Source organism: Theropithecus gelada, chromosome 13 (assembly GCF_003255815.1).
Source record: "Theropithecus gelada isolate Dixy chromosome 13, Tgel_1.0, whole genome shotgun sequence".
Taxonomy (NCBI): Eukaryota; Metazoa; Chordata; class Mammalia; order Primates; family Cercopithecidae; genus Theropithecus; species Theropithecus gelada.
In genome coordinates, this window is record NC_037681.1 from 100,768 (window position 1) to 116,215 (window position 15,448).

The 15,448-nt window shown below is 41.0% G+C and overlaps 1 gene segment (V, D, J or C); it reads left to right on the forward strand.

The window, feature by feature from the left end:
* Window positions 1–12,045: 12,045 nt before the first annotated feature.
* LOC112605207 lies at window positions 12,046–12,607 on the forward strand. The segment is given in 2 exon segments: window positions 12,046–12,133; window positions 12,303–12,607. Coding segments are annotated over 2 exon segments (354 nt in total).
* Window positions 12,608–15,448: the final 2,841 nt, after the last annotated feature.

The following is a 15,448-nucleotide window of genomic DNA, read 5'->3' on the forward strand; positions in this document are numbered from 1 at the left end:
GAGTCAAAGGATTGAGAAAAGACAGTTTGAGAGAGAAAGGTGGGCACCAGGGGCCATCGCTAGTGTATGGAGGCTGCAAAGGCCCCAAGCTCTGGGAGCCCATGCTATTTATTAGTAATCCAACAAAGAAACAGGTGGTGAGAATGTGGAGGTCAAAAGGGCGCATTGCATTAAACACATGATTTACACCTGTGATGGTTTAGCATTTGCTCTGCTAGTTGAGATAATGGAGAGCAGGTTCTTTTAATTCAAAATACAATCAATCCTGGGAGAGCAAGGAGAAAGGAGCCAGCAAGTGTAGATACATTCCAGAGCCACGAGCCCTGGATTCTATCCAAGCCACAAGGGATTTTATGCCCTGGGCTTAGATTATGGTACATCAGGATAGCCTTCCACCTTTTAGCACAGAGCTTGGTGTTCCAAAGGCCACGACGGGTTTTAGACCCTGGACCCTGGACATGTTCCAAGACTCTTTTACATTATGTAAGACATGGAAGCCCTGCCTCAGTTTCTCCCAACATTCAGCTTTCCCCAACATAACAGCAATGTAATAATATTGGCTGTTGGTTTTGACAGATCATCAGGTCTTCAAAGAAATGCAACAAAATGATTGCAGACAAAGTGATTCTGGAAGAGCTATGACTAGACGTTTCAAATATGAGCCAAAATTTTAAAAAGTGCTTTCCCAGTGGATATTAATCAAAATGCCATTAATGAGCAGGTGATTTTTAACCATGAGGATGATTCAACACCATGGACTTCAGTCAGTCACCTTTCCCAGCTTTCCCAGGGAGTGTCATGAACCAATATTATGGAGGTTCCTATGGGAACTCAATAATATGAATTTCAAATAACTGAGACTTACAGGGCTACTCTGGCTCTTCTGAACACCTAACTTGCCAAGAAGAATGACCCCTCCTGAACCCGTAACATTGTACCACACATCAGGGATCAGACAAACAGCTGGGGTCAGGTGATACTGGTGGACCTCACGTAACATGAAGAGGGCACTGGTTATTTTCCTATATATGAATTTGCCTTTCTTTTTGGTTATATTTCTGCATAAACATCATTTGAGGATTTTCCAAGTGCTTTCATCAGAGTCAGGAAATTCTTGCATAATATGGCTTTGGATCAAACAACTTATTTACCTCCAAAAAAGTTAAGAAAGGGTAGCTCATGCTCTTGTCATGTGCACAGGTGCAGCTTTCCCTATAGACAGGAAAAACCCATTATTAGTCAAGCAAAGCTGGCACACAAACCCTTGTGCTATTCAATTGCTATGCTGTCAGATGTAGTGGAGGCTCTGAAACACTAACTGTGTGAATGGTGCTGTTACTCCCATAAACAGAATATTTATATCTTGAAAAATGAGCTGTAGACTCATCACTGTTATGCCAACTAAACAGCTTGAAATACTCTATTTAGTCAGGGCTGTGGTTTTCTGGTTGATGGTTCTTAATCCAAATAGTTGACATGACAATTATACCATCAAATTGGAAGAAATGATATGATAAGCATGTGAACATTTAGACTTAATGCAATAATGAATAAGTTGTCAACACAGGGTGTTAGGGTATTTGCTGGGGCCATAGATCTAGCCCATGTAAAGCAAGAACAAATGGAATTGATGTTACATATTTTAGAGAGGAAGTACAGAAAATATGAACCCTAGGGGACCTTCTGGAATGTTTCTATTTATTGCCATTTCCTCTGGTAAAACTCAGAGAAGATTTCAACAGTCATCAGGATGAAGTTCTAGGGATCACAGTCATGTGAAGCATTCCCTGCACTTGGATCCCCAGTGAGACAAAGGGAAGATGAAACGCATAGTGGGATATGGAGGGGTAAACACCAGGGACAGCCTCCTGGTCAGTTTAAACCCTGAAAAGTGTATTTATTTTTTCTCTTTAGATTTACTACTGAATCATTTGGATCTAAGAAAAGCGATTATGGCTGGTTAGGCAGAAAGGTGTTTATTATCATGAATTAATGGATAGAAAACATTTGGGGAAACCAGAGTGGCAACTCAGGCAACTCCAAGTACTCCTTTTGCTATTCTTTGATCCTCTCCCTGCCCTGTGTTTTCCACAGTCAAAAAGGATACCCTCATTTTGATAGAAACCTGGCAAGTGAAGATATTGTGCCCACAGGACTGGGCTGCCTGGCTGTGACCCAGACCAGGAAAATGATCACATTTGAGTGAGATCAGGCACTTCCCCTCCCTCATCTCCATCCAAAACCACTTTGTAGTGACACAGCTGATGGGCAGTCTTCACCACATCTGGGATTTAGGAAGCCAAGGACATGAGGAGTAGCCTTTCCAGATGCTACCATAGAGAAAGTATTGCCAGAAACTAGAGAATAAAATAAATATGAAAGAAGCTGGTGACAATAACTAAATGCGTCATGCATATATGTATTTTAAATAATTTAATCTTTTCTATACACCCTTTCTTTAAAAAAAAATTCAAAGTGCTATATTCAGCCACCTTTAAAATTTAGGCCAAAAATTAAATAATAAGTAGACACATTAATGACTCATGAGAGAAGAACATTTTTTCCTAGATGGTGTTGGGCTGAACAGATTGGCGGTTCCCCACATTTTGGGGAGCATAGTGCTACATGGGTAGCATGATGTTCTTTGTAAAGGAAATCTTTATGTTGGGTTGTAGCATTTTGCTGTTGATACTAGTAATTTCTGGAAATTCAAGTGTAGAAACACATGTATTTATAATAGAAAGCCACAGCGTGGACTTGGACAGAAATAACCCCTGTACCCGTGAAAACAGATGAATCTACATGAGACTGAAATGAAGATGACATCAACACAGGCAGGGCTGCAGAGAAATGGGTCACCTCTCTAGTAGTTGATAGCAGAGCTGCTGTCCTTCTGGGGACAGTGGTGAGAAGAGCTGCTCTCTTTTCTGCAGGAGACAGCTTGAATGTGGAGTTTCAGGCAGCAGGAGCTCCTCCCCAGCCTGCACCAGAAGTGCCATTCTTGGAATAGTTCCAGAGGCTTTGACTGGAGCCTGTTCCTTAAGGCTTTTCAACAGTTTGCAAGGAATTTAAAATCCTCTAGTAAATCCTTTTATGCTTCATGGATTTGACATTAGCAACAGGGAATATACACCATTTACAGTGACATCATTCACAGCCTCCTTTTTCTTGTGGCTAAATATAATGCTTTCCAGGAGGACCTGCCAGAGGAAGCCAATGTGAACAACAATCCATGTCACCAAAAATGCAAGACAAATAAGCTCAAGAAAGCCACTGGTTTCTCATGTAGCTGCACTGTCCCCTGGCACAAAATGGGAGAGTGTAAAACTCTTAGCTCCACCATCAGAGAGATGGTGCAGTGTGAACTTCTGAGCATAGTCAGTCAGTATTTATAGACATTTACATACTGACACCTTTAACACCATAATACAGGCAAAAGTAAAAAAGAAGGTAAATTGGGCTACATAAAAATGTAAAATGGGCATCAAAAGACATAACACAGTGAAAAGACAACATGTGGAATAGAAGAAAATATTTGTAAATCATATATCTGATAAAGGGTTAATAATATCTACTGTATAAAAATAAGTCCTAGTCCTATATGTCAACATTAAAATAAAATACCTGATTAAAAATGAGAAAAGTACATGAATCGACATTTCTCTAAAGAATATTCTTTAGAGATAATTAGATAACTAGCATAGGAAAAGATACTTAACATTATTAATCCTCAGAAAAATAAAAACAAACCCACCTCACACCTATCAGGACTTTTTTTTCTTCCGATAGAAAATGACCAGTCTTGGTGAGAATTTAGGGAATTGGAACTCCCGTGGACACTGCTGTGGTTATATAAATGGCTCACCTGCTGTGGGAAACCAGATGGAGATTCCTCAAAAAATTAATAATGGAAATAATACGTAACTCAGCAATTCCACTTTTGGACATATATCCAAGTAATTAAAGACATAAGCTTGAGGAGATATTTGTATACCCACATTCAGAACTGAATTATTCACAAGAGTCCAAAGCTAGAAGCAACTCAAATGATCACAGAGGAGGAACTGGTAACCCAAATGTGGTATATGCATACAATAGCATGTTATTTAGCTTTTAAAAGAGAAATTCTGACACATGCTACAACATGGATGTAACTAGAGGACATTACACTAAGTGAAATGATCCAGTCACAAAAAGATTACTGAGTTGTGATTTCACTTTGGTATTTGCAGAACAGTTTCCATTTGTCTAGAATCAACCCAGTCCTCTTCCCTTTCTTGCTTGTAGTTTTCTGGAATAACTGTAGAATGTTCTGGAACTGTAGCATCCTGAGATCGGGCATGATTGACCAGAACAGCCTGAGTTCCGTTTCTGTCCCTACTAGAAACAGGAATTTCTTCAACACTCTAGCCCAGTGTGTCATGTGATTCTAAGACATAAAACCCAGGGTGGGCTGCATTCCAGGGTCCCTGAGCTGCAGTCCTTGTGGGGTATGTGTGGTCTAGAATCGTTCAGGCCCTGGCAGCTTTGTGCTTTCTCTGGCTGACTCTCTGTAGGTAGTAATCCACTTCATGTAACTGGTTGTGCATGGGAATTGTGTCTCACTAGATTTGGGTAAGTTGGCAACCAGTGCACAGCAAACCTTCTTGGCAAAATTGGTGCAGTTAGAAGGTTGGATTCGAGAAAACCATGGCTTATTGGTGAAGCTGGAGGAACAATACTCTCCAGTACCTGGCCCAGGACAGAGACATCAGCCTGGGGATGCAACGGCTGGACATGCAGATGGATGTTTAATGAGGAGGGAGGATAAATAGGACATGGTGAGAGGCAGCATTTGATGTGGCACTGAGTTAGTAGAAACAGCGGAGAAGCCGCACAGCAAGAGACAGCACGAGATGGTATTTTGTGAGAAGATGGACATAGCAATCAGCAATGGGCAAGACAGCTATGGGAGAAATGGCAAGACAGCAACCAGTGAGAGAGGCTGAGACGGTGATCCACGCTACAGCCATCAAAGCTACAGAGTTGCTAACATTGCAGAGCAGTTAACACTGGCCAAAGGCTGTTTTAAGAGTCATCATCTTTCCTGACAGGCGGTGGAGTCAAGCAGATGGGCAAGTGGCCACGGAGCCACTGCTTCATGCAGGCCAGTAGCTCCGTGCACCAGTTTCCCCTGCGGGAGCCCAACCCACCCGAACTGGGGAGCCTGGAGAGATCTTCACGCAGGCCCCACGTTAGACACTGCTTGGCACCATTTTGGCTCCTGCACACCTGTAAGTGTCCCCTCTGCCCACCTGCCCTATATCAGATGATCCAAGGAATCAGGCCTTGAGCTAGATAGTCCATTTGAAGTCCCCCATAGCACACCTGACGACATCCTCGTAGTCATTTCTCATCTAATGTCATTGTATTTATCCATCAGTCATTTTATTTTATTTTCTGCCCCGATATACGTGTTCGCTTTCCAGTTTTGGCTTTGGCTCACTGCTAATTATGTTTGTGCAATTGTTTAAGGCAGGACACTTGGTTGTAAGAATTCTCCTGTTCTGTTGACTCTAAGAAGCCAGAGTCACATTGTTCTATGGCCCCAACCAGGCCTTTGGGGCTCACTGTTGGCCACTCCACTGAGGCTCCAGGAATTTCCTGCACTGGTCAGCCCCTGGATATTCCAGGGCTTCCTGGCATTTGGTGTGGGGACACTCCTAGGCTGATACTCAGGTACTCTGGGATTCAGCATTTGGTATTCTTGGCCACTCCCTGGATGCTCCAGAGTTTTCAGCATTGACATTTCTCTGAGGATTGTGGATTGGAGCCTCACCCTATGGGAATCTTCATTTGCCTTCTCTTGTTTCCTCCCTTAAAGGTATCATTTTCCATAACGGCATTGTGTTTTCTTGGTGTCATTTTATTTGCCTTTTTCTTCTACATTTTATTTAATAAAAATACTGCTTTAAGGCCGGGCATGGTGGCTCACGCCTGTAATCCCAGCACTTTAGGAGGCCAAAGTGGGTGGATCATTTGACGTCAGGAGTTCAAGACCAACCTGAACAACACAGTCAAACCTGTCTCTACTAAAAAGATGAAAAAAATGAGCTGGACATGGTGGTGCATGCACGTAATCCCAGCTACTGGGGAGGCTGAGACACGAGAATTCCTTGAACCCAGGAGGCGAAGGTTGCAGGGAACTGAAATCGCACCACTGCACTCCAGCCTGGATAAAAGAGTGACACCCTGTCTCAAAAAATAATAACAATAAATAAAAATTAAAATATAAAAATAGTGCTTTAGTCATATTTTGTTCACTAACAAATGCTTACAGTCCACTTTCATAATGTCTTATTACCACTTCCTACACCTTCTATGCAGGAAGTGGAAATCTGAGATGAGAACAATGATGGCCCAGTCACTTTCTAGAAAATGGTCTACATATTGAAACTGGGTTTTCTTAAGTTACTACTTTTCTAAATTATAGAAAATTTTGTTTTTGAGGCCGGTGCAGTGGCTCACGCCCATATCCCAGCACTTTGGGAGGCCGAGGAAGGTGGATCGTTTGGGGTCAGGAGTACAAGACCAGCCTGGCCAACATGGTAAAACCCCATCTCTACTAAAAATACAAAAATTAGCCAGGCGCAGTGGTATGTACCTGTAATCCTAGCTACTCGGGAGGCTGAGGCAGGAGAACGGCTGAAACCCGGGAGGTGGAGGTCGTGATGAGCCAAGATCGCGCCACCGCACTCCAGCCTGGGGGACAGAGCAAGATTCTATCTTGGGGGAAAAAAAAAAAAGTAAAACAGAAAATTTTGCCTTTGATTTGATAACAAGTTTCTTTTAAAACTTCTGACATTCGTGACTTAGAGATTCAACTGTTGTGTTTTGCTGCTTTCAGCTTGTTCTTCCTTTAAAAAGGCCTGGGATCACTGCTGTCTCCTTTTGCTTCTTCATCAGCTGCTGTGACTTTTTCACCTCCAGTTCTGACTGTTGTTGCAGCCTTGATGCTGAAGTGTTTTGTCTTAGAGTTCTGTGGAAGCAACGTTTTCCCCCAACATAGTATTATTCTAGGTACTTGGTTTTTTAACATATATAACCTTATTTGGGGGTTTCTTTTTTATTTTACACAGCTTTAAAATATGTATATATTCTTCTTTGAGTTGGAGTCTCACTCTGTCACCCAGGCTGCAGTGCAGTGGTGCCATCTTGGTTCACTGCAACCTTCACTTCCTGGGTTCAAGCGATTCTCCTGCCTCAGCCTACCAACCAAGTAGCTGGGAAAACAGGCACGTGCCACCATGCCCAGCTAATTTCTTTTATTTTTAGTAGAGATGGGGTTTCACGGTGTTAGCCAGGATAACCTCTATCTCCTGACCTCATGATTTCCCTGCTTAAGGGCTAATGAGTGCCCCCAACCTCCATATTGTCTGGCCTAAAATATGTAATTGGCTGTAAATTTTTTGATTCCAAACCCCTTGGCCAAAGAAACTACCAAAGAAATGTAATAAAATCTAATTAAGGCCATGTGGGAAACAGGGAGTCAGTCACACCTTGCTCAACCCTATTTGAAATGTAGGCCAGATTCAAAAGGCCTTTTAAAATTATGAAAATAAAATAGTGCCCCTTTACACAAAAGAAAATGGTAGCTCCTCTGTTTAACCAGAAGACTTAGTCTTACTAAAAACTTAAAAAGAAGGAACTGGCTGGGTGCAATGGCTCATGTCTGTAACCTCAACACTTTGGGAGGCTGAGGTGGGCGGATCACTTGAGGCCAGGAGTTCAAAACCAGCCTTGCCAACATAGAAAAACCACATCTCTACTAAAATTACAAAAAATTACCTGGGCATTTAGGTACATGCCTGTAATCCCAGCCACTCAGGAGGCTGAGGCATGAAAATAGCTTGAAACCAGGAGGCAGAGGTTGCAGTGAGCCCAGCCGAGATTGTGTCACTGCACTCCAGCCTGGGCAACAGAGCGAGACTCTCTCTCAAGAAACAACAGCGAAGTGTTCCCCCAAGAATCAATAATAACCAGAATAAAGGGGCCCTTATCAGATATTCTTAATTACTCTAACTACTGTTAGGCTTCAGGAAGTCACTAGTTGGGTACAGCTGTCCAGGATTAAACCTGTTTCTTATGAGGTCCTGCAGGCACAAAAGGTGGACGCCACAACCTCCTTTTATAAAAGCTAGAAAATTTAAGGCTGTTGTTTTGCAAACACATAGATTAATAACGTGGTTCTGTGGGTGGACGTAGGAGCATTAATTTTTCTCTCTCTTCCAATTATAATTATCTTGTTTAATCTCCTAATAAAGTTCATATCATCTAAATTTCTAAATTTCATGTAAAGATGATACGGTTTGTCAAAATCTTCCAATCCATTCTATCTTCTGACCCCACAAATGAAAGCATCCTGCCATTGGGCCCCTTAGTTCAGGTACCAAAGATTTTTACTCCTCAAATGCTAGGGAAGGTCTGCACCCATAAAGTCAACAGGAAGCACTTATGGAAAATGGACTCTGCTCTTCTGCAGTCCCCTTAAGATTAAGAAGGAGTATCTAATCTCTGAGGGGCAATGAGATAGGAGGTGGGTGGACTCAACCCGGGACCAGATTAAAGACTAGCTGACACAAGGAAGAGACACTGGAACCACCTGTCCATAAGACATGCCCACCAGGGCCAAATCAGTTTGCCATTGTCATGGCAACACCTGAAAGTTAATGTCCATCTTCTAGCTACTTCTGAATAACCCATTCCTTAATTAGCATGTCATTAAAAGAGGGGATAAATACGACTGTAAAACTGCCCCTGCGCTGCTGCTCCCGGCACACTGCCTGTGGGTAGCTCCGTTCCACAAGAGCAGTCACAGAGCTGTAACCGCCACCTCGGTAAAGCCGTTTCCTTCCACCACCCGCTTACACTGCGCTCCTTCCTAAGGGAGGCCAAGAACCCGCCTTGCACCACTTTTGTCAAGTTAGTTGTCAAAAACTACTCGTAATATCCTCTCTTTAATTATTTCACTCTTATAGGCTGTGTAATGACTTTCTCCTTTCCATGTACCATATTGTGTTTTGTGTCCTTTTTCCTTCCCTCTTCTTTATACACCCTTCATCAGGTAGTCACAGGCTTCAATTCAGTTCTTTCTTGTGGTAGTATGGCTCATGAGAAACGCTGATTCTTCTGGGTGTGAGGCCATTCACCATTTTCATATGTAACACTGTAAAAATACTGTGATATAAGCCTCCACTTCACAAACTGACCACTGTCAAGCATCATCTCCCAACCAATAGAAATTTTTTGTTCCTCACTAGTTCACATAGGAGTAGAAATCTCAAGTTTAAAGTGTGGATTTGCACTTTACCACTTGGTGTATTCAAGAAGATGAATATTAATACATCAGTAGGTCCGGGCACAGTGGCTCAAGCCTGTAATTCCAGCATATTGGGAGGCCAAGGCAGGCAGATCACCTGAGGTCAGGAGTTTCAGAGCAGCCGGGGCAACATGGTGAAGCCCCGTCTCTACTAAAAATATGAAAATTAGACAGGTATGTTGGCACGCACCTGTAATCCCAGCTACTTGGGAGACTGAGGCAGGAGAATTGTGTTAACCAGAGAGACGGAGGTTGCAGTGAGCCAATATCGTGCCACTGCATTCCAGCCTCGGTAACACAGCGAGACTCTATCTCAAAATAAATAAATAAATAAATAAATAAATAAATAAATCAGTAGCTTTAAATTTTAAACATCTATTTGACAAGAAATTGCTAGTTCCTTCTCTCTAAAATAATGTAATGATTCTTTCAGGAATGAGCCTGGTTTGATGCCTCTCTCCTCAACATGATAAAAGTGTGGCATGAATCTATGAAAAATTCCATTTCCCTGTGCCAACAACCACTACCTGGGAAGGAAAACTTCTTCCCTTGCTCTAGTCCTTTCTTCTACACCCAATTCCACCTAATCTGTGACTCAAAACAATACTTGTCAGGAAACATTCTGGAAAGAGCAAAAGGCTTCTAAGGTGTCAGAGATTCCTGCACCACCATCTGTCCATCTCTAGAGGGAGCTGTGAGTTTGAGGAAGAGAAGAGCTTGTAAATCTACTTGATTTCACTCCCACCGTATTTCCTAACAGCAGCCACAGCAACACCAGAACATCACAGAACAAACATCTACTACTTCCAAGGCTTTTATCTCAGTCAATCAGCTCTGCCTCTATCACAGCAGCTAGAAGGTTTGATACTCATACAAATAGTGCTGTAGCTTTCTTTTCATAATTGGAAAAGTGAGCAAGACTCAGTGTAATGCAGGCATTCCTTAAGCCAGTTACCATTCAGTTTTTAGATTATCATTGCACACATATACCCAGCATATGTCTAATAGATATATAAAAATCCATGAAGCAAGAGTTATAATAGCTTGTGTTCTCTATTGTATTGTATTTTCCTCTTATATCAGCTTCTTCTTTTTGTCATTAAAGAAAAATCTGAAGTCAGTCTAAATTAATTATTGGATCATAAGTAGATAAAATGTTTTTTTTTTTTTTTTTGATAACACATTGCCCCAGAGAATATGTTTCTTTGCAAGACACAGTCCTCATTTCCAAGATAACAAGCCCGACAAAATTATACTGGAGTGAGCACACAAGTAATGATGGTAGCTTTTCCTTATTGTCAGTCCTGGGGCAAGAAAAACACAAAAGATAACAAGGTAGAATAAAGATTACATAAGAAAGAAGGATAGCAACAGGACATGGCAATCTTTTATACGGTAACATTTTGATAATGGATAATGAGAAGTAATGCGTTAGACAGGGATGGGCAGGAATGATTGAAGGTCTAAGTACTTTAGCACAGACTAAGACCACATCATTAGGATTTTTAGAGTTGTGTACAGTTACTGAAGAAAAAGCCTTAGAATTTAATTTGACTGTGGATAAAACATTCTTGGAGGCCGGGCACGGTGGCTCATGCCTGTAATCCCAGCACTTTGGGAGGCTGAGGCAGGTGGATCACAAGGTTAGGAGATGGAGACCATCCTGGCTAACACAGTGAAACCCCGTCTCCACTAAAAAATACAAAAAAATTAGCCGGTCGAGGTGGCAGGCGCCTGTAGTCCCAGCTACTTGGGAGGCTGAGGCAGGAGAATGGCATGAACCCGGGAGGCGGAGCTTGCAGTGAGCAGAGATCATGCCACTGCTCTCAAGCATGGGCAACAGAGCAAGACTCTGTCTCAAAAAAAAAAAAAAAAAAAAAAAATTCTTGGATTAGATTTGAGACTGTTTTCCATGCTAAGTATATTTATGATAATGATGATGACTATAATGCTGAAAACCTAAACAACAAAAATAATTGTCACATACATAATGTCCTGAATACTATTGTAAAGGTTTTATCTTATTTTCTTTAAATTGTTTAAAGCACTGTAAGATAGGTACCACTATTGTCATAGTTACACAGACATGGAAACTGAGACACAGGGAAGTTAAGTTACTTGGTTCATTTCAAGCAATCGGCAAGCCATGGAGCATCTATGTCAGGGCCTGCCAGGACATGTGACTGTGAACAGAAGTTTTTACTTCAAAGAGCGTATGTGTGTGGGTTAATGGAAAGCTTCAGGACCCTCAGAAAACATTACTAACAAGCAAATGAAGGGTATATCCAGAAGATTGTGTTCTAACAGACTCTTCATTTCCATCGATCCAATAATGCACTTATAGAGATGACTGGGCATATTGAGGACAGGAAGAGATAAATGTAAACACAGCTTTTTATATTTTTCTTAACGCGGTTATGCCAAACATCATCTGGGTGAATTGAGGTAATTGAGGAGAAGAAAGACACAGGAGTGAAATTCTGTGATCACCAGGGGGAAGTTCTACACTCAGACTGAGCCAACAGACTCTTCTGACCTGACAACCAGGGAGGTGCAGGATGCTCAGTGCAGAGAGGAAGAAGCAGGTGGTCCCTGCAGCTGGAAGCCCAGCTCCCACCCCAGCTGCTTTGCATGTCCCTCCCAGCTGCCCTACCTTCCAGAACCCATATCAATGCCTGGGTCAGAGCCCTGGGGAGGAACTGCTCAGTTAGGACCCAGAGGGAACCATGGAAGCCCCAGCACAGCTTCTCTTCCTCCTGCTGCTCTGGCTCCCAGGTGAGGGGAACATGAGGTGGTTTTGCACATCACTGAAAACTCCTGACACCTCTGCTCAGCAAGAAATATAATTAAAATTCAATGTAGATCAACAATTTTGGCTCTACTCAAAGACAGTGGTTTTGATCTAGATTATAATAGTGCATTTCTGTTTTATTTCCAATCTCAGATACCACCGGAGAAACAGTGGTGACGCAGTCTCCAGCCACCCTGTCTTTGTCTCCAGGGGAAAGAGCCACTATCTCCTGCAGGACCAGTCAGAGTGTTGGCAGCAGGTTAGCCTGGTACCAGCAGAAACCTGGGCAGGCTCCCAGGCTCCTCATCTATGGTGCATCCAGCAGGGCCACTGGCATCCCAGACAGGTTCAGTGGCAGTGGGTCTGGGACAGACTTCACTCTCACCATCAGCAGCCTGAAGCCTGAAGATGCTGCAGTTTATTACTGTCAGCAGGATAGTGACTGGAAACCACAGTGACTGAACATGAAACAAAAACCTCAACAAGACCCTCAGTGTTTACTGATTATACCAGCTGCTTCCGTCACAGAAAGCAAGTGTGGTGGCCACTCAGTTTTAGCATCTCTGCTCTAATTGGACATTTTGTGGTTTCTCTCTCTCTCTCTCTCTCTCTCTCTCACACACACACACACACACACACCCCTCCTTGAATAATTTGGACTCTGATTCTTGGACTCTCTTCACCTGAGGCCCCAGAATCTCAGGTTTCCAGAAATAATGTCTCTCTATATGAATCCTTATATAGCCCCAGTCTTTCTTAACTTTCCCAGTAGAAGTAGGTCAGTGCATGCTACACTGCTCCATTTGAATTCTGCAACATTCTAAGTAGTAGAAAATTCTATGCATTCATCCAAATAGTTGACTAACGTAAAGCTGTTCATGTGAAGATACTACCATAGCTGAATAAATACCATTCTTTTTTTTTTTCTTCAGGCTATCAACGTTTCAGTGGTAAATGGTTATTATGGAAACGTTTGCTATTTAAAAGTGAACTAAAATATTTCTTCAGTTTTCTCTATGATGCAGTGGACTCTAAAAGGATTAAAGTCTGTAAAAATAAAGTGCATATTAGGTAAGGAAGAAATAGACTATTCCTAATGACGTCTGCAAATGACCAAGTAGAAAGAGTGATAGAAGCAGTTGTTTTCATTACTTTTCTCCAAGACTTCCTTCCAAAAGGGATTTCATTGATCATATTCATTTTTTGTCACCTATAAGACATGTTGACATTATGTAACATCTGATATGAAGCACTGAGGACACATCCTATCTGTATTATTCTTGCGAAAATTAATGGTGTGAATTGAATCAGTAGTAAACATCACACAAAACCAATTAGGAGGACATTATTCAACATAACTGGCCAGTAAACTTCAAATGTTTGAAGACCATGAAAGAGAAACAAAAGTGAAAAACTATCATAGATGTTAAGACATTAAGGACAGGATAACCAAATAAAATATGAAAACCAGAATTTTATCTTATAACATAAAAAATGGCATTAATGGGAAAATCAGTGAAATCCACATAGGATTTTACATGAGTTAACTAATAACATTATATCTATGTTCATCTCATGGTTCTGATACTTATACTGTGGTTATTTATGAGGCAGACATTAGAGCAAGCTGGAGGAGTAGTATATGGGAACCATCTTTGCTATATTTTTAAAATTTTAAGTCTAAATGTATTTCCCAATAAGTTTAAAACACATACACACACAAGTAAGTAAAAATAAATAAATACATAAATAAATAAGAAAAATGTGCTTATTAAACAATTCCACAAGTTTCCTCCTATTTTGAACCATTTTTATTTCTAATTCTCATCTTTATTAAAGATGCTAGGTCTACAATCATAGCTCACATTATGTAGAGTGTAATCACTAATTTGCTCAGTTCTACAACACAAAGAAGGCATCTTAAAAATTGACAGGGCGTTCCTTCATGAATGTGGAAACTAGGGATCAGGATTCTCTACTTGTTAGAACCTTGGTTTCTTTTTACACGGAGGGTGCAGAGTTCAAGTTCTCAAGTCCAAAATTACTTATGTTAGTCCATAACCTTATTCCCTTTCAGCGTGGCTATTATGTTCATTTAAATGCATTTTAGAAGGCATCTCTGTTTATGGCATCACAAAGAGTTTAATAAATCTTCTGTGCAAAATTAAACAACAAACACACGTATAAATACAAAGCTAAAAATTCAAAACTATTTCAGCACTCTGAAAATTGAGGAAGCTAAAATAATTAAAGATGTATATTCTTTATAGAAAAAAAAGTACTAGTACTTTGAGTAAGGAGAGAAAAAGTCTGTAGCCTTTTGCCTGTGACAGCATGCTTCTACCCCCAGCTCAATCAGCATGAATTACAGAACTAGAGTGTTACCAATATAGGATAGCAAATAAAACTAGCAGCTTGCTGCCTAAATGGGTGGACTTGAGTAAAACCAAGAAGTGAAGTAAAATTCTTCAGTGTTCCCAGCTAAACATGCAGAACTCCACAGGAAATGAACAGAAAAAGCCCATAGCTTTGCTAGTCCAAGATGATGCCCTGATTGGGGCAACTAGTACATCTGCTGACAGTAAGTAGCAGATTCCTGGATAAGATAGAGCCATATGCTGAAACAATCTCTGCACACATTCCTAGTAACTTAGAAGCTATAGAGATGAGTGATGAGACCCAGGAGTGCCCGGTGCAAAGTAAAACCCGAGAGAGGTAAGAACTGGCTGCATTTTGCATGTGCTTTTTAAACTACACACAGATGGATTGACAGAAGACAGATATACAATAATTGATAATTGAGCAAAACTTCTTCTCAAATGATTGCTGACCTATGTGCAGTTACATGTGCAGTTCCTATAAATTCAAACTAAAGCAGAGATATCAGTGGTCAAACACCACGTGAGATACAGATTTTTCAATATCATGCATTGAAATTACATTTAATATGTCTAATCCACTGAATGTTATAGCTCAACCTATCCTATCCTAAATGTGCTCAGAACACATGCATTAGCTTACAGTTTGCCAACATTGTCTAACACAAACCTTATCTTATATAAAGTGTTGAATATCTCATGTAATTTATTGAATACTGTACTGAAAGAGAAAATAGAATGGTTGTATGAATACGGGAAGTACTATTTCTACTTGAATGCATATCACTTTCACATTATCTGAAAGTGAAAAAATTATAACTCCAACTGCCATAAGTCAGGTACTATCAGTAAGTTCAGACAAGTAGCTAAGAAGAAAATTTTAAAATGCTCAAAAAAATGAAACAAATTCCAAGCCTTACA